Source organism: Acanthaster planci, linkage group LG02 (assembly GCF_054643075.1).
Source record: "Acanthaster planci isolate LZ-2023a linkage group LG02, COTS_SCS, whole genome shotgun sequence".
NCBI classification, from domain to species: domain Eukaryota; kingdom Metazoa; phylum Echinodermata; class Asteroidea; order Valvatida; family Acanthasteridae; genus Acanthaster; species Acanthaster planci.
The window spans coordinates 9,224,958-9,248,613 of record NC_141778.1 but is presented as its reverse complement, the minus strand read 5'-3'; the positions used below and the strand labels follow the sequence as shown (position 1 = coordinate 9,248,613).

The window sequence follows — 23,656 nt, the reverse complement described above, 5'->3', positions numbered from 1 at the left end:
TTTCTAAAACATCCCAGTGGATTTTGAAAGATCAAGGGCAAGTTGGGGTCCAGTGACAGAAACAGATCTCTTTCGTACCACAATTTTCGTTAACTGTTACATTTTGAGGTGCCAGACAGGACAAACCAGCTCCAAGGGTGCTATCAACCTCTCCATCCCTCTGAAATGAGTGTAAATTTACTCTTTAGAGTAAAAGAAACCAGTCAATTAACAAGAAACGTGACTTGAATCTAAAGGACCAACATCAGCCAGATGTGGCACACCAGCTTGCAAATGACTCTCAATGTTTGCAACACATGGACAGTGCTCTTACCTTTCTGTTTGGGGTGAGGTTGCAGGCTGGTATCTGCAACGTGACTCTGAACTCCGTCAGTTTGCCCATCTCCTCCCCGAGAAAGTTGGCCTCTCGGACCAGGGCGTTGGCCTTGACCACCTCCTCCCGCAGCCTGGCCAGACTCTGACGGAATAGTTCGTCCCTATAAGAACACACCGTGACAAAATGTTAGGATTCAGCGCATGAGTGTTGTAGTAGAGGCCCCCTTAAGATTATTACGAGACCTCCAGTCTGAATTCAGATCACAAGCTACACAAATATTGAACGGCAACAAAAGCATTCCTTTGTAATGGTTCACCTACTTACTTCTGACTGGTGTCATGAATGGTCTACTGATTGTCTCAACTTCAACACTGGAACAAAAAAATATGTGGACCTGTTGCACAAGCTGCAAAGACTGTCACTGCCATACACTTTACCAAACGACAATCCCAAACTGAAACCTCCTTGATCTTAAGACAGTAATTGCACCGGGTGATGACAAATTCAAAACTAACTTTGGTCAGACCAACGTAAGAAAACTTCACCAAAAGTTCATCCCATGATCTGCATGTGGATTTCCATGTATGGCTGCGTAACAACCACAGGGTGGTTTTTGTAGGCCCCAAACAAAAACAGATAGTGCTGTGTAGCCTACTCAAGAACCAAAGAAGTATACATGTATATCGTGTGCACTGGTGGGTGAATTCAATGGCCCCAAGTGTGCATAACTTTCATCAGCATGTGTACAAACCCATAATGAATTTGCATGAGGCTGAGGTGGACTGAGAGATTTTACTCTGGTCCATATATGAGAGACCTGTGAATATTTAAAGGACTGAGTTAATGAGTTACTCATGTAAATGCTTCCTGAATAATTCACACGGGGAGTTATGTACATGTACGGTACTTACTTAATCCATGAAAGTATTTCTTTAACGACAAATTAAGTTTGTGCATGTATGTCTTCAAGGAGAGAGTTGATGGTTGAGATGGTATACCGGTACGTGTACAGCTTGATTGCAGGACTAGTCTGGTTCCACACACATGTATCATTCAAAAAACTAATGTCACCAGACTACCACTTTCTCACTGTGCTCTTTGGGGCAAAATTACCTGTGTGTGACATGTTCTTATATCAACAAGGAGTGTAAATGAAGAAATCAACCTCAAATACAAACACCTTCCAAATGTACATTGTACATAAAACAAATTTTACAGTAGAGCACTAAAATCAATAATTGATTCTGCAACTGGATATCATTAAGAATTGGCACTTGTCTTCTCCAAAAATAAAGAATGAGATGGTTATTTGGAAATGGTTGAAGCAATCATTTCCTGAATTTGATTGTAAACGGATGACTGCCTTGGTGATTCTTTATTGATTTGCTGAATGGGCGTGATTGGCTGATGCTGATCAAGTGATAGGAGAAGATGGCGGCGACAAGGAAAGTCTTGACTTACTTCAGCCATGAAGAAGGAGAAGGGCTAAGAGGAGAGATACTAAGACTGCAAGAGGAGGGGTTGAAGACAACAAGGATAAATGACACTGAAAACGGACATGAAACAAAACACAGCCTGCAGATGCCAGCCAAACAATGAAATCTTCAAATGGGGTCCAAGAAAGAGTTTCAAGAACTCTAATGGGCACATTGGAAACTAACACTGTTTACTCACCCCCTTAATTGTCTGAAACCTCCCATTATTTTTCAACAATTTCAAAACAGTAATATATCCACTTAACTTTCATTTTTTGTTAGGATGAAAATGTTTAAAATAAACAGTGAAGAAAATCAAAACAAGAAAAGCAACACAAACTTTCCAGTACTTTCTGCAATTTTCAAATACATTTTCTTACATAATTGTCTTGTATCTTGCCCAAGCCAAATATTTTTGGGTGAAATTTTGAGACAACTGGCATTTCCAATAAATGCGTTTTAGCCCTTTCCCCTAAAACTCTACCTACAAGGATGACCAATCCCTGTGTTTCCAGCATCATGCACAAACCTTCAAGACAACCCAATTTTTTTTCCCATGTTTCCTCCCCTAAAAAACAAAACCAATCAACAAAACTTGACATGGCCCTGCTTCCCCTTCCTACCTTTCCTCCGCCCACTCCTTGTACTTGAGGTTCGGTCCCCCATCCCCGCTGCTAGCCTCGCTGCCGGGGCTCTGGTCCGAGTAGTAGGCCGTATCGGTCCGCTCCCCGCCGCCGGCACCAGCCGCTGTCCCCCTCCGCTGCGGCATCAGCTGCTTGCGCAGTGACTCCAGCTCCCGCTCGTACTTCTCCCGCTGCTTCTCCAGGGCCCCCTTCTTGTCCTTCTGGTGCTGGGACTCCAGGAGCTGCATGGCCGCTTGGACAGGATCTGAGAGGTGGGAGGGGGGGGAGAATGTAAAATCAAACAGGTGGTAATGTAAGGCTTCCATTGAGGTTTCCTCAAGGTTTGCCCCAAGGTTTAGATTCTGTGGGTGTACCTAGAGGTGACACCACAATCTACCCCTATTTGAATTTTGCATTCTTCCCAATATGAAAGTATCAAATACTTCATGAGTGGTTCACAAGTACTCAAAAGCCATCACAAGAAGTCAAAAGTACCCAGATCTCGATATCAGCCACAAGGTACCTTTACTCACATATAAACCCACATTCAGGCCAGCAAATTTTTGATTAAAAAATATCAAACTCCTCCAATGAGCATGAAACCAGTAGTGTTCATTGTTTTTAACTTATATAGGGTATCAAGTCTCATACATGTACATATCAATAGTGGCTGGGCTCTATCTTCCTCAATCCGCCAAATCCTGGAAAAGGCTCTCAAACCTGGTGGTGGATCTTGAAGGTTTTGGGAGGAGGTTAGGATCAAGATAACCGTGATTACCTACCATTGGTCATTTCTTTCATCATGACCTCATTCTGGGCGTAGACGAAGTCATAGTTGGAATTCTGCGGCTCGGCATCTGGAGTGGAAGCACCGCTGGATCCTGCCAATAAATGGACAAGAACTCATGAGGTCAAAGGTGGCCGGTCAAATGACCAAGCTAACAACGTAAAAGCACAAACCATTTTTTGGTCGGGCATTACTTTCTGTGCTGTATTTCTTTATCCTGCTCCACAATGATTAGACTTAAGTTACAATGTTTGGACAAAGTTGGTTAGATTTCTTGAAGATGGGGAACATTACAGCATTCTCAGAATTCTCACCAACTCCAGGCGGCCTGGGGCAGTTGATTCGGAAGAAGTGGTAGTTGCCTAGGAGAATCCTGTCACCGTGCCTCAGAGCTGTCCGGTCAGTTATTGTTGAACCATTTACACAGCATCTGGAAACAAGTTGTTGATAGGGGTAGGGTAGGGTAAACTTTACACTAACAGACTAATAGATTCAGTCACTCTAGCTGTTCAATTGTTCAGAACTGAGCTTTCTAAACACCAACCTCCTTGCTCTTTTAGGATGAAAACGTTTACTCTTGTAGAGTTCAGACACCTTTAAGGTGGTCGCACCATGTTTTGACATCCACAAACATTGTCATACCAGTACAACATGCGAGCAGTACCTGCAACTACAGAACGCATGTTTGGTCTTGTCTGTCCATCAGGCTGTCTGTCTCTTCTCATTTTTTTTCAACTTACTTGGCTCCTTCCATGGGTATTAAGTACACATCCATCTCATTCTCCACATCAATGATGCAGTGCTGGGACATGATGCCCAGGCCGTTCAGCTGGATGTCCTGCTCCTTGTCAGAGTCCACTCTGCCCACCAATGTGTGCTCCTGTTACAGCAAGAGGTCAAGAGAGTGTTACATTTCAGCATACGAATTCCCAAGTGGCATCTAACAACATCTATGATTGGTTAATATATCGAAAAAGTTTCCAGGACTACAGTTACTACATCTTTCACCCTAACCCTCCAATATTTGTCTCAATCCACCATGGAGTTTTTGGAGAACAAGCCAATTCAGTATTTCAAGAAGGTGAGGTCTTTTTAGAATGCAGTACCTGTTGTCAAACCAGCTTGAACATATTCACTGAATGTGAGTCAGTATTGGTCTGGGCTGGGAGGGCCGACCTAGCACACATACATGTATATTGATATTCTTGAATCCCCTACAATGTGCCTCATTTTGTACACACCCTATTGGAATCCTGAATGAGGCAGGTGGAATCCATTTATTACTATATTTCTTCACATGGGACTCCTTGAAAGTTGAAGCACAAAGAATGTGCCACTGCATTTTCTGCATGGACGACGATTCTGGAGTTGTCAGTTAAGGCCCTTTGAAGAATCCTTTAGGACTTAGGGTTTAAGGCTTATATGAGTTCACCTTAAGGTAGTAGACCAGTAGCTCATTCAGGGATGGATCGGCATTCAGGTTGACCAAGAAACACCTGTTGCGTTCCACTTTGATACCAGATGTCTGGACGGAGATTCCCATTCTTTCTAGAGTCTGTTGCCTCTCCTACAAACGACATCACAGGTCTAGTGATTAAGGCTGGCAAAAACTGTAATGTGCTGACATTTTCTTTCTGACATTTCTGGTACACATGCCAAGTTTACGCACTTGTGCTCTTTGAAAACAGGCAACAAAGCATGAAACAAGGCATCTACAGGGCAGACTTACGTGTACAATGTACGCCCTTGCCATGAGCATAAGAGGGCCATGATGGAAATTTAAGCCATGTCTGCAGACCTGCAAACATGCCATACTCCTTCCTGAGGTTAGGCATTACCACACAATAGCTTTAAAATTTAAATGAACCGAATCAGCTATGGCTAGGAGCCAAACACGCGTCTATAGGGAAATGGCTGTAGCCGCTGGTCAAAGACTTCCTTGGGTGCCTGTGTTATTTCAAGCTATAGCCACAGCTTTCGAACACAGCCTCACTGCTTGGCTCAATGAGCCTCAAGCTGCACCAAGAAAGGATGCAATATTCCTAGCAATGGAGGCTCCTTTGGTGGGAATTGCACTTCACTGATTCACAAACAACTATGAAATACATAGGTTACAGTCGCATTGCTCTCAACAAAATGAACACTCCTTATCAACATGGCTCTTTCAACCAATGAGGGGATGCTTCTGCTCAAGGCAGATATCCCCTTTTATCCAGCTCTGTGCAGAAGAGATTACCTTGTGGACTTGCTCTGTCTTGAGCAGTTTCTCCTCCCAGCTGAGTGTCATTTCTTTCATCAGTTTCTCTGACTCGTGAAGTCTCTCTTTCAATGTGTCAGCCTTCATACTCTACAGAGAGAGAAAAAAGTTGTATAGTTCGGTCTGTTTCGTCTGTAGAGACAGCTGTTTTGTTTGTTTAGACTACTAAAAGCTATGCTCAAATTTCAACAGTACAATTACAGATTTGACTGAAGTTTAGAATATATGTTGAACCATCACAGTCGAATACGTACGGTGCACGCATGCCAAGTTTTGACCTGATGGAGCAATGTTTTGTCATCATTAATAGTTCCCGTTTAGTAGCGGCTATGTTTTCCAGTTAAGTTCTACTAAGTTCACCTTTTACACAAACACACGTTCATGAATTGCGGATTGTCTCAAGAGAGGAAACTGTTTTGTCGTAACACTTACCACTGCCTCTTTCAGCTGCTTTTTAAGGGAGTCTACTTCTTCCCTAAGTTCACGGATAATCTGTGAGAGAAAAAGAACAAATTGGAGCACAATGACAGTTATATCTTAAAGAAGATTGGTCATTCACAGACAGGATCATCGCTTGGTTTCCCAATCGCTCCCGTTTTTGATAAATGAAAATGATGGCCCTAAAATGGGATTTTGTTTCCAAACAAGCATCTTTTTTTCAAAATAAACACGACACATAGGAGAGCATCTCATAATTCAGAACTGTTAGAATGTTCCTTTTGGAATGGCTTGTTGTTATTCCAGACCGGGTGGCTGTTCCCTTGGGGAATGCCGCATTTCCATTGGAACACTGCCTCGGAACAGTCTACGCATAAAGCATACCATTCCTGCATTGTGGGAGTACCTTAATAGAATGCTATTAGCGTTCCAGTGGGTACAGTCTAATGGAATGCAAAAGTTCCTGACTTTTGAGATGCTCCCTAAACAGCCAGCCAATTGCTTGCTTGCTCAAGCTTGCTTGATTTTCGTGAAATACTGATGTTTCTCAACACCTAAAGATTCTTCTTATAAATCTTTGAAATGACCCCTTACTCTAGCATTGGGATCTTCATTGATCACGGCGTGGTTGACAATTCTCTTGGCCCTGTCTGCATACCGTAGTGTGGATAACGTCTCTTCATAGTTATCACTGGCGGGGCTGATTGTAGCAACCATGACTGTTTTACTATTGCCTCCTAAACACTCCTAAAGCATCAGCAAAATAAAAAAAATCACAATCTCTCTCATAGTTATACTCTAGGAAAATGCAATTCTTCAGACAACATGAAATTTCACAAACGCATAAATGCAAAGCGACTTTTACCTCAAACATGTCAAATGGTAAGGTGTCCTAATCATACATGTATATGGCACTGTGGCATTTCTTCATGGCAGTGCCCGTTACCTTGAGTAACCATGTGAGCACAGAGTCCCGATAAGGCACAAATGTGTTCTTCTTCTTCCCCTTGCTGGGCACCGACTGGTCGGCTAGAGCTGATATTACAAGACCTAGCGTCGTGAGTGACCTGTAAAATCAGAGATCTTCAGTATTAAAGAGTGGCTGTGAAATCTCTCACTTAAAAAACCAATATAAGAGCCATTTAAGATGTCAAAAGTGTTCTACAAGAAAAGTTTCAGGCGGACTTCATTCGAAAATGAATAATGGTACCACAGTGCTTGTGTCCCTGAGCAGGACTGTTCACTTCAATTGTCTCTCTCCACCCAAGAGTATAAAAGGGTCCCTGTGAGGACAGAGAACACATCTCAAGCACTGACTTCGAGCTACTGGAACAATGCAAAGTGGTAATAATGTGAAGAACTCTGAGACCTTAGCATGGATTCAAAGCAAAGATCGTATAGTGCTGAAAATGCCGCAAGATGGCGAACTTCACAGTTAATACACGTAAAACGTTGTAATCGCATGGGCGCCATGTGAGCAAGCGATATGCCTGCGCAATGCACATTAAGGCACAGGCGCCGTGGCAGGCACGTGCACCTAGTGAGCCTGCGCCCAAGCATTACCGTAAACTGCGCAGGCGTATCGCTTGCTCAAATGGCACCCATGGTAATTACATCTTTTGGGCAGAGTTATCCATCTTGCGCCTTCCACGCTATACGATCTTTGATTCAAAGTGCTGTGTCCACGCAAGCACCACACCTATTTACTACGACCAATTTCACAGACCTGTCAAGTTATCTCCAGATTTGACTGGTCTATACTTTTCAACATTTCATTTATGATAAGGATGTTGACTCTTCTTACTTGTTGATATTGCCCCCCTCCCGGAGCCGGTCCCCTGTGGATCCCGTCTTCTGGACACGCTCACTGCCTGCGAGATCAACCAGACTGATCTTGCTGACTTTCTCACCAGACACCTGGACAGAAAATAAAATTCAGAGGGAGGAAAACATGAAACAGTTTCTGTGGTACACACATACTTGTTCCAGTTTTGGGGACAAACACTTGTCATTACATCGATTTTGTAGGGACCAGAAGCATTGTGGGAACAGAGAAATGTCCCTACAACTCAGTTCCAAGTCGCCTAACCAAAGAAATTGTCCCCTTAACATGGTGAGGCATGCCAACGCACACACATGCTTGCTTCGCATACCAAGTGTGGAGGTTCCTTTGTTGTCTTGTGGTTAAGAAAGCTGGGAAAATGCTCCTTATACTCCCATCAAATGATTACTCCATCGGGCTGGATTTTATAAAGGATTTCCTAAACTGCTTCTCTTTATTTTGCCACAGATAACCCTGACACTAAAATGCCTCTGAAGCTATTTTTTAGAGAGGCGAAAACACTGTGTGGACATGTATGAGTCCACGCAACATCTTCCATATACATGTGTATTTCCAATACACACTATTCCAAGGAGCAGCCTAGAGGAGTTGGTGGGTGAATAAACTACAATCTGAGGTCAGCCATGGTGGGAGTCAAACCCAGATCAGAGGGGAGGAAAGTAAACAACGTACCCCAACCATCACCACAAAATTCAAACTCTAATCAGAGGTGGAAGGTAAAGCACCAGTGTAGGATTCGAACCCAGGTCACAAAGTTAAAGGTGAGGAAAGAAAATACCACTTGGGGAATTGAACCCAAGTCACAGAGGAGAAGGTAGCAGAGTTGTAATGACTCAGTCATGGCGACTCGACTCGAGTCCTGATGGGTAAATGACTCGACTCGAGTCTCTGTGACTAATTGACTCGACTCAAGTACAGGCTTATAAGAATCGAGAAAAAAAAAGAAGCAAAAGCTTACTTGGCTACCGGTAGATACCGGTACCTGTCACCCTAATTTATTTTCAGTGTCTAAATGAAACTAGAAATACCCAAAAATGACGTACATGAAGTGGTGGATTTTTTGGTATTTTGTTCAAAAATTTGTGACTAAAATTGACTCGAGTTAGGTGTTTGACTCGACTCGGCTACATAAAGTGACTCAACTCAACTTCTTGACCTAACTCTAGTCATAATGTTACAATGACTCAACTGGACTCAGGTCACCATATTTTGTGACTTGTTACAACACTGTATTCAAAATAAACTACCCTAAAGGGATTCAAACCCTGGTCAAAGAGGTGGAAGACACAGAAAGTTGCCGCCACTGTGGGAATGGAACCCAAGTAACAGCAGAGGTAAGGTAAAGTACCCTTCTGTGATTCAAACCCAAGTCATTCCGGCACAAAGTATAGATCTCCAATACCTGTTGGAATTAATTTCAATGCCTTTGTGTAACATCAATGCATGCAAACTTCTTAAATGCCACAGGAAAATTTGAGACGCTACTATTTGCAAACAACTAGTAGAAGCTTGAAAATTTTTCTTTCAGAACTTTGAAACCATGACTATTCCGAGCTGATTGCTTCATCCTTTAAATTTAATAATGTGACAGGACAGCCAAACTGGCGGTCTCTGAAAATGCCTTTTGTGACCTGACCCACTCCGGACACATTCATGTCATTTCTTGGACTGATCAATTTACACCCCTCAACCGTCATGCTGCTTTTTTTTTTCTTAACCTCTTCGCTCTTTTAAATGTAGTTGTGCAGAGACAGGGCAAAGAGAAATGAAAACGATCCTCCAGAAATCGAAGATATTTTAAGTGGAACTCGTTCTGACTGTAATTCCATCCCACTCCCACACATTCCCCCGCCGGCAAAACATCACAGACAAAAAAATTCCAGCATCTACATTTACATCATCAACTTTATTCCACCCATAACCAGTAATGCACACCAGTCAGTCTCTCCACTCCGTATCTGAAGGAGAAATACATGTACAAGTCACTCCGTGCAAAAGATGGATGAAAACTGTTAGGGCGATCATGACTACCTGCACCTGCAGTCGTGCAATCAGCAAGATTGACTGTAACAACAAAATCAATCCTGTTGGGAAACTTGTAATGCTGCTAACATTAGAAATTGAAACTGATATTAAGACATGAGAGGCCAAGGCAAGTATCTTTTTTCTTGATACATTCTTCTCAGCTTGTATGAAGGTGAGCTGAATGGTGAGCTAAAGCATGGAGCTATTAAACACAAAGAGTCAGCACAGACAGAGATCAAAAGGGTCAATGATGGCCACCGCTAGCACATGCACGTGCTGCAAGGACAAAACAAATTCTGTGCCGCTTGCAGGCTACAAGGAATGCTAGGAGTTGCATTTGCAAAGGATCGTGGGTACCGCGTATGCGTGTCCGTAACACTTCCGCATGTTCAACATGGCCGCCTTGAGACAGAAACCAGCGTCATCGGAGACTTAAATTTCGATAATTTTAGTGATTGTTCTGATATTCCAATGACGATGAAAGTCTGGTTACGTCTTTACATCCCCAAAACGTCTCTCTTAACAATAAAAAGAATTACTAACTAATACAAATTCTCCAAAAAATACGCACAAGAAAACTGAGCGAATGTAGCTGGTCCATAGGAAAATAAAACACACAAAAACATGGGAAGATTCGTTGTCCTTTCTGTCATTGTCCGCAACTGTCTCGGCATGAAACCTAAGTACGTTGTCAAATGCATTCCTGTGGCATGTTTCCACTAGGATTGCGACTTATTATATCAATATCGCAGTTCATATTTTGGGCAGTTGTTCTCTACCGCCAGAATGCAAAATGTCTTAACTGACTTTAAGAACGTCCAACTTTTGCCAAATAACCACCACTGATTTGGAATTTTCGAGCGCATCTGCGGGGATCACTCGCTGACTCCTGAGGACTACTGAAGAGAACTGCATATCCTCTCTGTGCATCTTTTCCACCATTTATTTACTCCAGTATGCCGCACGCGAAACACAGCAAGTCTGTGGGTCACTGGACAGCTACCCGGTGGTAGCGATCACTGTGTACAAAGAATGTCTAAGGGTCTTCAATACTTGGGCCGGTAACCACGCCTTGCCTATGGAGCTGACAGGAGCAGTCAATCAGATTACAGTCTGTAGGGACTTTGTTCTTACTCCTTGTGTATAATAGCTCAATGGTTAAAGTGAGCTAAAAACTGTTCTTGTCACAGCCCGTGTTCTAGTCTAAAAAACCATTTCTTCAAACATAAAACTACAGTACAGTAGGTACTAGTTGTAGTTTGCTCGGTACCCTGGATATACTGGAACATAAATTTTTGGCAGATTAACAGGTCAAATCGACCAGTGGTTAATAATAACAGGTCACTGACCAAACCAGTAAGGTGGCCAGCAAAGCTATGTTTGTTTGTCTGTTTCCTTGTGGTTACGAGAGGTTAGTTTTGTGAATTTCATCTGGCCCAGAAGACTATAGAAAGACAATGAACAAGTTCGGTACTCAGACAGAACATGCTCCAAATGAAGTATGTCTCAAGGACATTTGCGAACATAAAGATGGGTGAGTGAGGTCGACCCTCATCAGCGCAGCTGTACATTGATTCACATATACTGAACATGTTCAAACTGGCTAGATGCCAGAGGCTCTGTTTTCACACGGCATTGACTTTTTGAATACTGAACTGGTTCACCTGTGTCAATCTACCGGTATTATACCCCAAGCACACCAGAGGTTAACAAGAACATCGTCCCAAAACATTTCGGATTGAATTAAACCACACAGTGACAGCTTTCAACACATCCCACTGAAAATGTCCAACCACCAGCTTTGAATCCAAGTGGCTAGACAAACATCCATGTGATTAGACTTGAGTCTAGACTCCAAGACATTTGATGACAAAGGCCTTTCACCAGTCTGTTTCACTGCTTAACCAACGACCCCCCCAAACCACTGATCTCTACAAGCCAACAGTCAACAAGCAAGTCCGTCATTCCAACCCTAAACCCCAGAACATTCACGTATCTATCACCATAAACAACTTGACATTTCCCTGAACTGCCACATGAGAACTCTCAATGGTTTCCTGCACTGTTTCATGGTTGAAAATTTCTCAATGCTTTACCGGTAAATAATGGTCTCATTTGTATTCCCACGTGGTACCTATGAACCCATTAACTCAACCATCCTGGATCTTTTAAAATCTACCAGCCATCCAGAAAGATTCAGGTTTTTGAATGACTTACAGGTGGAAAGGAATGTTCTATACAGGGTGAGAAAGTGGAAGTACAGAGAATACGTGCTATTGATTACTACACAATGCAGAATTGTGTAAGTTGAAAAAAATTCATTACCAGAGCACACAGGTGTAGGATTAAGATAACCAATCATGGCTCTCAGCCAACTATCAACTGTTTTAAACTCCACGCTTGTCTCCACTCATGTATTGTCCTCAGATTTCCTCCAGACATCAAGACAGCAAATTGACTAAAAGCAGAAAGAAGCTGAGGACCAGTGCCAGACCAGCTGACTACCCACCACTGTTGACTAATGAGGCTTTTACAGAGAAAGCATGTACATGTAGCTCCTGTTCATGATGCGTCCAAATTAATATTGCATTACATGATCGAGGACGCAGTGAAATGAGCCTTGTCTTTAAATAAAATATACTTCAGAGCTATTTTGGGCAGTATATATAAATTAAAAACCTTTCAAAATTTATCTTTTTGAACTGGAAAGAATTTGAAGAGAAGAAAAAATAAAGAAAAAATTTCTTCTGGGATTCAAACCAAGAACACCCACAATATTAATCCTTTTCATTACCCACACTTCCTGAGCCTGCTCAACCAATCATCTTCCCCCCTCCCTTTTGTGCCCAGGATCCTACATAATCATGCTGAAGCTATAACATAACTCAGGTAACAGCATAATAAATCTTAATCTCACCCCAAACAGGAGGTATTCTCTGTCAAAAAGCTTTGCTTGGTAACAGCGGCAGGTAGTAAGATTTTGCTACGCAATGCACATCACTGGCCATTTTCAACTTCCCCCCCCCAACAAATCAACTTTTCCGACAGTTTTCCCGAAGTTTTCTCCTGGGGGGGGTTCAACCTTTACAGAAACTCTGACCTTTAAAGAAAGGCATAGTCTTCAAATAATATCCCTGCACAGCAGAGCAACCCTCTGGCAGTAATTGCAAATCTCAAGGAAACTGGCAACTGTCAATGACACATTTCTTCATCTAGTGCATCCTCCTCATTCCAGGTTGCTCTGATGAGTTGCCAGCACCAACTGACAATGACTCCTCAAAAAAACAAGATGTTTGAAAGATACTACATCTTGACCAATGCCTTTTTTGTGACCAAATTCACAATATGATAATGTTATAATACTGATGCGTGTACATTAATCTTAACCCCCCAAAGAGTACGTAGAATCATATTGAAATCGGAGGTTAGTTACCACGGTCATTAAAAGAAATTTATATTTGAGGAGATTTCTCACAAACGTTTCTTTGTTTGGTTTACTTTTATCTGTTTCTCAAGCCCTTTCTCATGGATATTTGCCTTGCATATTCTTGGGATCTTTCAAAAACAATTTTAGTGTCATCCAATATCAATTGAAATTTGAAAGCTCTTATTCTGACAGAGTTTACTTGTCCCAGAAAATAACACAGTTTATTGAAAGATTTTAACTTTAAGACTGATTTTTGGCGAACAAAACACTGAAACTCAACAGGGCCTGTAAATTTAGGACAAAGTTGAGAGAAAACACCTGATTGGCTCTTTGAGATATCTGAAAGCAAATGGTCTCTCTCCTTGTAAAGGTGTCAGGAGAGCCAAATAAATGAGGCAGCTGGGGGCAGCCACAACGTAAATACTGGATACACGGATATATTTAGGAGCTGTCTTCTCATGCCCAAGTCATATCAGCAAACTGTGCTGACGTTCCTGAACTGGGCTAATGAAGGTGTTATGAAGTGTTGGAACTTTTCTATCTTGCCCTCAAATTGCGGGCACAAACCTAAACAAAATCAGGCTAAGATTTAGAAAATGGTGAAGAAATCTTTGACCAATTCTAGCAAGCAATTCTGAAGTTGTGGAGAAATTATAAACAGCACTGAATAACAAAATTGCTGTCAACTTTGGAAATCTATGGCCAAATTAGGATCTATTTTATCTTACATGTAAATTTAGATCTAAAAACAGGCTATGCCCGACTTTTCTTTAACTCTTTTAATTCCTGAAACCTACTTCTGAGTGATTCCCCAAAACATGTGCCTCTTGCAGATTCTTGTAAGCAATCCGATTTTTTTTCCCATGTACATGCACAATAAAAAAGGGTCCTCCTAAACAGAAAAGAAAAAAGTTGGGGCTTTATCAAATATGCTATGGGGTATTTCAGCAGGATTTTCTCTCCAAATACAGACATCCCCCCCTCGCTAGTTGTCTAGAATGACAAGCTGTTACACTCGCTGCCCAGAAGGGACACTTGATGCAGTCCGTAATACCGCAATAGATATTTTCTTGCGAGTGACGATGATCCGATTTTGTTATGGGAGACACCATTTTAACTCATGAGCTGTATTTTAAGACTGACAGAGGACACAGTCAGCGTAACCTCGGGGCAAACTTCCCAACCGTAACTCTGAAAATATTTTATCTGCGACTGAATTTTTTTTACCGGCTTCTTCATTATAATCTCTTTGCTGCAAAATTAAAACATGCAAGAACCACTGATATTGCATATTTTACCATGTAGATCCATCAAGTATTTGCACCAAATGCAACATAATTTTGTACTTTCTGACATTTAAGGCATTTCAAATTAATACAAGAACTGCAATCAAATGCAATTTGTTGTTTTTCCCCAAACTCATTTGGGTTTTTTGAAGTTTACAAGAACAACCATAATAATTAGTGGTTACAAAAAGCTGGTTACAAAAATGCAGCATAACAATTGGCATTTAACTGTTAACATTTACATTTTGATTAAAATATCATCTCTACCAAGAGTATAATGACCCCATACACACACGCAACCAGGTAGCATCATTAAAACCTGAGATTTCGGGTTCGTGTAAATTTATGCACACATGTCCATCGTGTGCGGCCAAAGTGCAACTCTCATGTCTTTTCTGTATCCCCTGTTTCATGCCTAAGTCCAAGTGTTCACCAAACAGTGAGTTAAGGTGCTTTGTGCGTAGCATTCACAATATGCGTGTGTATCCTGCATACATGTACATGTATGTATCTGTGGATAAGCTGAAGTCAATACAGTACGCATGGTACATGTACATGTAAATTATACTGCGAGCTCATATGATTAGAGCAAGGGAAAAAATTGATATCAGACATTTCTGCACTGTCATCTCCTAATTTAGAAGAAAATTTTCATATCTCTTTAGAGTAAAAAGAAGTGGAGGAAAAGTCTGAAACAGTTCAAATGTATAACAGGTCAAGGAAAGTTAGTAAGTGCTTTCAGTGGATAAAAGGAACTCACTGACATGACTGAAGCTGTTAAAAAGAGAAGTTGATGACATAAAAAAGAAGCCATCTTGGAAAATGAATCTGCTATTCACTGTGACTTTCTCTTTTTGTGATACAAATCATGGTATTGTGTACAACAAATTCCAAAAATTAGAAAAAGCCTTGCAACCTTGCAGCATGGACACAATCTCTGCTTTTAACTTTACCGAAATGCAACCACGCTTCGCAATGTAATTTCAAGTGCAGTGCAATTTGCAAGATGCTTTTTTAATGATTCGCTGCAGGGAGAACTCAAGGGATTGACTACAATCAGAGAGAGAGTGAGAGAGCAAGGGAGACGGTGGAATCTCAAGGGTTTTCTCAAAAGGAAACACAGGTTGTCTTCAGTAATCTTCAGATAGAAACATAATTTGCTCCTTTTTTCACCTTATTGCAGACATGTTTCTGACTTGTTGTTTTATAGTTGAACAATAAATTCAACCAAAGCTCTCTAAAAAAGAGAAAACCAGATCGCACATCTTGTGTCAAATTTTCTGCATCTTCAGTTTTTCATAGATTAAAATACACTCCTCCCCAACCCTCAGATGCAAAGGTTTATGCCAAGACTGCCTTTCCATGAAAGTCCAGGGGGAAAAAACTGCCTGACAAGTTTCGACCAGGTATTCTCCAGGGAGGTTGGAAGCAGGGACGTTGCTCCATCTTCAGGGTGACAAGAAGGCTAGAGGATGGGAAATTGATTTCCAGGAGAGCGGTGGAACTTGGGTGTTTTGCTGGAAATATTTAGATTTCCTTATCTGTGATTGAGGGAGGTGCTCCAAAAATATTTCCACAACAGCCGGTTAAATGACTGGTTTTCCCTGCTGGATAGTGAAAACTAAACAGAATAATGGCTCCACAATAAAGTTTGAAATGCACACTGCCCATTACTGGTACATATGCATTGTACTTTGCTAGAATAGCCTAAGTTTGCATCATGTAATTTTCTTTCAATACAGTGACAGATCTCCCCAAGTGAACCAGTTCCTCATCTCCCAAAACTTCCTCTTCCCCAAGCAATTTTTGTTCTTTGTTACATGTAAGTACGGTATTTACAAATGTAAATGTATATTTGCACAGTGGTTTGACTTTTTGTTTAATTGGAAGTTTCTGACAAAATACACATTTACAAGTTCAAAACATGTTAAAAAGGGGATAAAAGCTCCTTTAAAAACACAAATACCAGCACAGAAGAAAATTGGTAAATCTCCAATCCCTTTTCTTAAAAAAGAAAAACAAAAAGCTAGATTCTTTTTATATTTAGCCATTTTTTTTCCAAGCCATTTAAAATCATCACTTCTCCAGAGGTTTGCTGAATGATAATTATAACCAGTCTAAAACACAGAACAGGTTTTCAGTCTGTTTATGTGAGGACTGTTGGTACATGTATTCACTTTGGTCCCTGCTGCAAAGCATATGGATGCATATAAACAGTATGCAATGGGTGCAAAGCTGTTAAAAAAAAAATGGAGCAAGTGTCGATGATGAGGACGAAATGTGGGGCAAACCGACATGGAGGACTGACTGAAGTGGTCTTGGGGAATATTTGTGGAACAGGTCCCCCCCCGTCATTTCGGTGGATAAATATTGCTGCAGTGTCCAAGTGGGAGACATTAGATTGGGCTGGGGGTTTGGGGGTTGCAATAGATGACAGGCAGGAGGCTCTTTCAATAAGTGTTTAATGTTTTGGTTTTCTTATCACACTGAATCAGGATTTCATTTTAACCTATTTGCCATAAGTTCACTTAATTTTCTTATGTGAGATCCAGTCCCCAGTGATACAAATTAGGATGCTTTATCCAAGGGTGAAATTGGGAATGACAAAAAATCCACAAAACACCCAGGCAGGGTCATATCAAATAATGACGAGATTGAAAATACTGTCATCTTTCAATGCTTTTAATAGCCAAAGAGATATGGATTGTCAGACCAAACAGCTAGAATTTTGACAAACTTGCTCTTGGGGTGGTTTATGTGAAATGCTGAAAATGTAGCAATACACACCTGATTAAATTTAAAGATATCCACAATTTTGAAATTTGGAAAAATCCTGGAACTTCCACCCTGTTACCACTATTTCACAGATGTAAATATGTTTATGCTCTTACAATTTGTGCAGACTCCTACTACATGTACATGTATATACATGTACAGTACATGTATTAATGTTTTAAAGAAAAACCTTTTACATGAAAGTACAGTATGACCAGGAGCATGCAAAGGTCTGCTTGAAGCAAAGTAAATTACACATGCATGTACATACATGTACTGAGCATGACCCAAATTAAGGCATGAATGGAAGTGTATGAGGGGGTCGGATGAGAGGTTGCCATAGAAACTAATGTCACCACTCAATTATCCAATGTTGAGGAGCGCTGAAAATAGAGTTGGACAAAGGTGGATGAAGACCATCAGAAAATGCATGTACATGCACCATGCAGGTGTGCGCACCGGCATGTGCAGTAGTTGCGTATGTTGAGATTCACTTTGTACATGTACATGGAACTTGTACAGCTTTGTCAAGGACAACTTGCTGTAACATCACTGTTTGTTTGAATCAATCAAGTCATTTTACTGCAATCCTCCAAAAACCTTTAAAATCCATCAAGAGGTTCTACTTGTTTTTTGTGGGATTCAGGAAGGTAAAACCCAGCCACTATTACCAATACTTTCCATTTCGGCCTCTTGACCCTAGGAAGTAAGACAAGTGAGAGTGGTGATGGATAATTTTCAAGTTTTTAGAGTTTCATGGGGAGTTTGGGTTAATGCATGAAACAAGCCTCTTGCATGCATTTCTTTTATTAACAGAACATCAAAGTCAAGTAAACTGAAAAAAAAATTGAACAAAGGGCAGAGAAAGTTTAATGTTGCATTCCTCTTAATAAACAGAAAAATTCAAATGATTCCCCCTCCTGTAACCATTCCGATACCACGAGCAAAATGGTTGAGTCTGAAAATGAATGGCATTCACATTGTCTTACCATGCTAATGGCTATTCCACTTTCCTAAAATAGGGAGGTAAGGAACACAAGGGAAACACACACATGTAAAGATGGTACTACTGGGGAAACTTAGCACCAAGTAGACACAGACGCACAAACATTTAAAACGTAACGCAGTCATGCATTAGGAAAGTCAAAACTACACATGTATACATGTACCTCTACGTAAAGCCGATTTCAAATTAGATCAGTTATGCATTTTCTAAAATTATGTTCAGGTTTCAAATTGTAACACAAGCTTTTTTTAGAGATTGCTTCCCATCTGACAATGGATAAGAAAGGGTCATATACTCACGTCTGTCTCTATGTCCGTCAGGGTTTGCGTCACCGTGATATTGAAGACTGCATGTGACCGACTGCTCTCCGAGTTCATATTGGTTGCAGCTACCGTCCGGGATTTGTTTCCCTCTGACATCAAGGCATCTATATTCTGGTTTACATGTACAAAATGAGTCGTCTTAGGGCAAGTTCAGGTGCGTACTCCATGTACAGTAGTTCAAAACCTAGTCCGGATCCACTGCTTCGTAACAATGCACACATGCAATGCACAGCTTTACACTGGAACGTCCCCCATTTAACTATTTTGTCAAACCTCATTGTCACTCACCTTCAACAACTCTCCCAGTCAAGGTCTATGACATCTTGCGCAATTACATGTACTGGTGTGTTCATGTGCATGATTCCCTCCTTACTGAGGTGATAAATGAAATCGGCTATTGATAACCAGCGATATGACCATGCCCCAGTGCCTGGTTCTAAGTGGTCAACTAAATGGTCAAAACCACCTATTGTGTTGCCAGTGTTGGTTGAACTATAGTACACCACAGCTGTCGCTCAAACGTGCACTTACATGTATTTGGAATATTGGCTGGTCAGTTGAGTGCACATGTACATTCACCAACATCCTTCACTAACCAGCAACCTACCGTATTTTCTTTTTTTAGCAGCTTAATAAAGATATATTTTTGCTAAGCACATAAAATATTTGCTTAATGACATATGCACAGTGCATTTTTGTTTTTTTGCAACTAATTCTGAATTGATTTCTGCAAAGGACATAAACATACATGTACATGTGTACTAAGCAGTAAATAGGACTAGGACTTGAGACTTCTGCAAAGTTCTAATCCCATTCAATAGCAGTAACCAACCCTCTAAAATGTTAGGCCCCGCCTCTTAGGATGAACCCCCAAGAGTATAATCTGACACTGCTCTTGCTTCTAAACAAAAAAGAAATTTTCCTCTCAGAGTTTCTGGCCACAATACTTACTTCAAATGAAGAAACAGCTAAAGTTGACAAACCATCTACATACGGTCCATAGATCTTGTGCTCCCTTACTCTTAAGTTTTGCTTCCTATTAAAAAAAAATTTTAAAACAAAATGCCAAATCAGTCAGCACTGAATACTGTTTTTCTTTGCTAAATATTCGCACCCACGTCTGAAACAAAAACTCACCCCCTTGGATCTAAAAGGTCCCTGACTTTCTCATTATAAATCTCCATGTAGGACACTTCCACTTTGAAAGAAAGGGATGTGTCGTCCTCGTTCTGGGCTATCCTCTCAAAGAGTGTGTCACACAGCCGCGGTATGATTCCCTTGTTGTCCTCCGTCCCCATCATTGTGTAAGACTTCCCAGAGCCTGAGGAAGAGGTGCAAAGAACGGGACCAAGGTGATGAGATGGTATGGATCGAAAGCGGCAAGCGGCAATCTGACGTTTGTTCTTAATAGATTCCGATTCTATCGGGAAAATATTCTGTGGGCACCATTTAAAAGACGATTGGCTGAATAACTGCAAACAGCCTACATGTACATGAGAAAAGGTCGGAGTTTTGGGCATGAAAGTAAGCTGCTGCAAAGTTTTATTTGATAAATACATTTATGATCCAATACCTTTTGGTTAAAAAGCAAAATCAGCCTGCTTATACAGTAGCAAAAAGAAATGCTGAGTATGGGAGGTCCAGAAAATTTTTGATTGTGAAGAACATCTGACCAGAAAATGTAACCAGCAGATCCCGCAAATGGGGCTCTTTGTTCTGATGTACTGGTACTTGTATCACTCGGTTTGGCATCCTTATGAAAGTGGGCATTATGTAAAAGAAAAATGTTGAGGGTTCATGCTGACTAACATTGAGCAAGATTCTTTTTACTCAGGAGTGGCCTTGGCAACTCTCTTTGTTAGGTTGGGTCACAAATGCAGTTGGGTTGTCAGGGCCAAAAAATCCTTCAGTTGTTTCCCCATCCATGTTTTTAAAACTTGGGAATGCCCTTCCCTGCCAATAACTGATGCTGTGTTTTCCTGGCAGCCTAGGCACTTCTGACGATCATGTTACAATGCTGAGAGTTCTTGAATCAATGCCATGTGTGGCCTGACTGGATCATGGGGGGTGGGCGGTTGGACAAGAGCCAAGCTGAGGAGGTCAGTCACTCCTTGCGCCGACATGAGACACAGTAAGAAGCAACAGCGCACCTCGTTGACGTTCCCAACTATCCCATTGAGATGCACAAAGCCCCTCATTTTGTTAGCTACGCATGGCCACAAGGTCTGTTTGCAGACTCCCTCTTTGCACTGAGTAACCTACTGTACATACTGCACAGACTAAAACCAGTCTAGCTTGGAGATGACAAGATCTGCATACGACTCTGAACTTTTCCAAAAATCTTACAATTAAAGGGCAGCAAAGTCAAACAAGAGTTTCAAAAAAAAAAAAACTTTAAAAACACAGTAGGCAGCTATGTTCACTTGTACATGTACATTAAAGACCAACTTGCTTGCCTCCTCCAATCCAACAGTTCCTCTGCCCAAAAAGCAATCACAGGCATAAATTGATTAGTTAGGTATCAAATTCTTGTGAATACCCAGCGAAAATAGTCTCTGTAACTCCCCCACATGTACCAAATACTTCCTGCTTTCTGGACATCAAAGAACCTTGAGGTTCATACCAAATTAGAAGGATCTTCTAGTGACCTAGAGGCAATGAAAGCCTCGACAGTCAAGTTGAAAGTACAGGTGAAGACTGCTAACAGACAGCATTTCATGAACTAATCAATGGGCAGATGATGCAAACCTGTACTTTGTCACGGCACCATACTGGTACTTTTCCCCGATGGCGACAAAATTCCAGCCTTGCGACTGGCTCTCAGTGCTCAACGCCCCTGAACACCTTCTTGAGCTTGATGTACCAAGCGTGTGAACCTCTGGACAAGCACGTTGTCATTGCAATCACTGCAGGTCTTTTGCCTTTCTAAGCAAAAGGGATTTGGCAGAGATAGCGAGAGCTGTTTCAGAGACTCTTCAAAGGATGAGCAGCTTATCTTAACATCCTTCCTCATATTTACTTCTTCTTCAATTAATGTCAATTTAAACACATGTTACAATCTGAGTGAACCTGAAGTTGACATCCATAAAAAAAACTTGTGTGTACCGGTACATGTATTCAAAAAGAAAATGTCCTAAGATGTCCTCTTTTTCGTCAATTTGTAAAAATTGAGAATTTTGGAAAATGATTTTTCCCCACTTCAGATGTAACAATTAAAGTGCCATGGAAGAAAAAGTCAGAAAGAGAAAAAAAAACCAAGCAGGGAAAAGAACCTTTGAAGTTTACCTGTTTGGCCATAAGCAAAGATGCATGCATTGTATCCCTCGAAGGCGTTGTCTAGAATGTCAAGCCCAAGGCACTTGAAAACTTTCTCTTGACCTGTAGAGAATATTAAAAAGGTGGGACAAAGTGCATTTAAAAAGGGGTCTGTGACAGACTGTACATGGAATATAAACAAGCTAAAAGAATGATAAACCCTTCGTCTTTTTTTAAATGGCCACTGGCAACGCACATGCACAAGATCCCACATAAAAACTGTAGGATTGTTTTGACACAAAACACTCAAAAAAAAACATTCAAATATGACCAGCCCTGTCTGCAACCTTAGCTGTCAACACTTCTCTGAATTTGACAACTACCCATCCCCTGTCTGACATGTCTGGATCACATCTCATCTCAAACTGTCCCACTAACGAGCCCCAACTAACCCCCTACTGGGCCTAAGAATGCGTGCCACGCGACACCACTTAACAAACTTCTATACCTGGCTCTAATTGGCTAGTTTATAGCAAGGTCCCCCTCCTTCTAGGGGGGGGGGAAGGAGAGGAAATCTGCGGGGCATCATGAGTAAGTCTGCATGACATCCAGACAAAGTGTAATCGCATCTCAGATCGGCATGCGGCAAGTCGGAGAGATGTGAACTGTTCTGTCTTTCTTATCTTGGGAACACAGACTTGTTGAACTTTGAAAGCCCTGTTCCAACAGTGGCGAGGTTGGACATTCAGGGCCAAACATCAGCACCTGCTCAAACTTCAGCGTGCTCAGAGACACTCAGGTTCAAAATTAATTGAATCTAAGATGACAAAGACAAGGGATGAGCGGTTGACTTTAATAGCCACTCATCTTGGTACAGAACTCGCATTCCAGGAAACAAGTGTTCTCGAATTTTATTTCAGGAGAGAAGTTTGAACATTCAACAAACCCCAGGTAAAAGTGATACTTGTAGACTAAAAACAATAGGCACTTTTTGTGTGCAGGAGACAAACTTTAAGGATGATTTACCTGCAGAAAACACTGAAATTTTCAACAAAGTTTCAAGAAGAAAAAATTGAGACAGAAAAATGGGGGGTTTCTAGGAGACAAAATTTCAGCATGATTTACCAGTACCCGCAATCTCCCACATGTACTGTAGCCTTCCCATAAAATTTGCAAGGGAGAATGCACAAAGACTACCGGAACTTGCCTCTCCAGATGACAAAATCCTGGATGCTTGGTCTCAGTCTTTGTACAAATGGGAACTTCCAATTTGCTGTTAGACCTGGAATTTTGCTGAATTCCACCTTTCAGAGAGGATTTTAATATCTCAGAAATTACATACAGTAAAAAGCTACGTACAATAAATTGCAAATACATGTCCATGTACATGTTTATCCTTCTTTGGAAAGTGCATCTCGGTAACCATCTACAACCATCTTGGTTACTCTTTCAAGGTCATTTATTAGAGAAGCGAAGTATTACTGGCGGAAAAGCCTTCATGAAAAATGTCAAACCTTCCCTTCGACTAAAGTTTATCTTGAAAACATCAAGTCACAGATGGTCTCTTTAAAGCATCCGTGCTCACACTAGTCTCCTGTATACAAATTCTGACCTCTGAAAAATTAATACCTGAAAATGTTGCCTGACTGAATCCCTTCTCAATTTCACATTAAACACGATATGAAAAGACCCATCAATCAAGCCCCAGTCAAAACAGCTGTGGGCAGAATTTTTTTCATATCGCGCCTCTGTCCATCCCAAACTGCTGCACATGCATAATGCGATCCTGTCATGCTGCGCGACAAGGCCGTTCCTAATGG

The 23,656-nt window shown here is 41.2% G+C and overlaps 1 protein-coding gene across 14 annotated transcripts in view; it reads right to left on the bottom strand.

Moving 5' to 3' along the window:
• The window catches only part of LOC110987986 (kinesin-like protein KIF13A), a 116,932-nt gene that overhangs the window by 30,650 nt on the left and 62,626 nt on the right, over positions 1-23,656 (bottom strand). For 11 of the 14 annotated variants that reach the window (XM_087129735.1, XM_087129746.1, XM_087129759.1 and 8 more), the window contains exons 5-21: positions 21,867-21,959; positions 19,719-19,902; positions 19,533-19,617; positions 18,558-18,692; positions 18,242-18,265; positions 7,701-7,813; positions 6,843-6,963; positions 6,491-6,643; positions 5,891-5,950; positions 5,438-5,548; positions 4,634-4,768; positions 3,942-4,081; positions 3,516-3,631; positions 3,197-3,295; positions 2,415-2,679; positions 1,778-1,822; positions 314-476 (exon numbers count right to left, since the gene is read on the bottom strand). In XM_087129735.1, coding sequence (XP_086985861.1) covers positions 314-476; positions 1,778-1,822; positions 2,415-2,679; positions 3,197-3,295; positions 3,516-3,631; positions 3,942-4,081; positions 4,634-4,768; positions 5,438-5,548; positions 5,891-5,950; positions 6,491-6,643; positions 6,843-6,963; positions 7,701-7,813; positions 18,242-18,265; positions 18,558-18,692; positions 19,533-19,617; positions 19,719-19,902; positions 21,867-21,959 — 2,042 coding nt within the window. The remainder of the gene's footprint in view (positions 1-313; positions 477-1,777; positions 1,823-2,414; positions 2,680-3,196; positions 3,296-3,515; positions 3,632-3,941; positions 4,082-4,633; positions 4,769-5,437; positions 5,549-5,890; positions 5,951-6,490; positions 6,644-6,842; positions 6,964-7,700; positions 7,814-18,241; positions 18,266-18,557; positions 18,693-19,532; positions 19,618-19,718; positions 19,903-21,866; positions 21,960-23,656) is intronic. The other 3 variants (XM_022251198.2, XM_087129751.1, XM_022251200.2) reach the window with 3 other exon arrangements.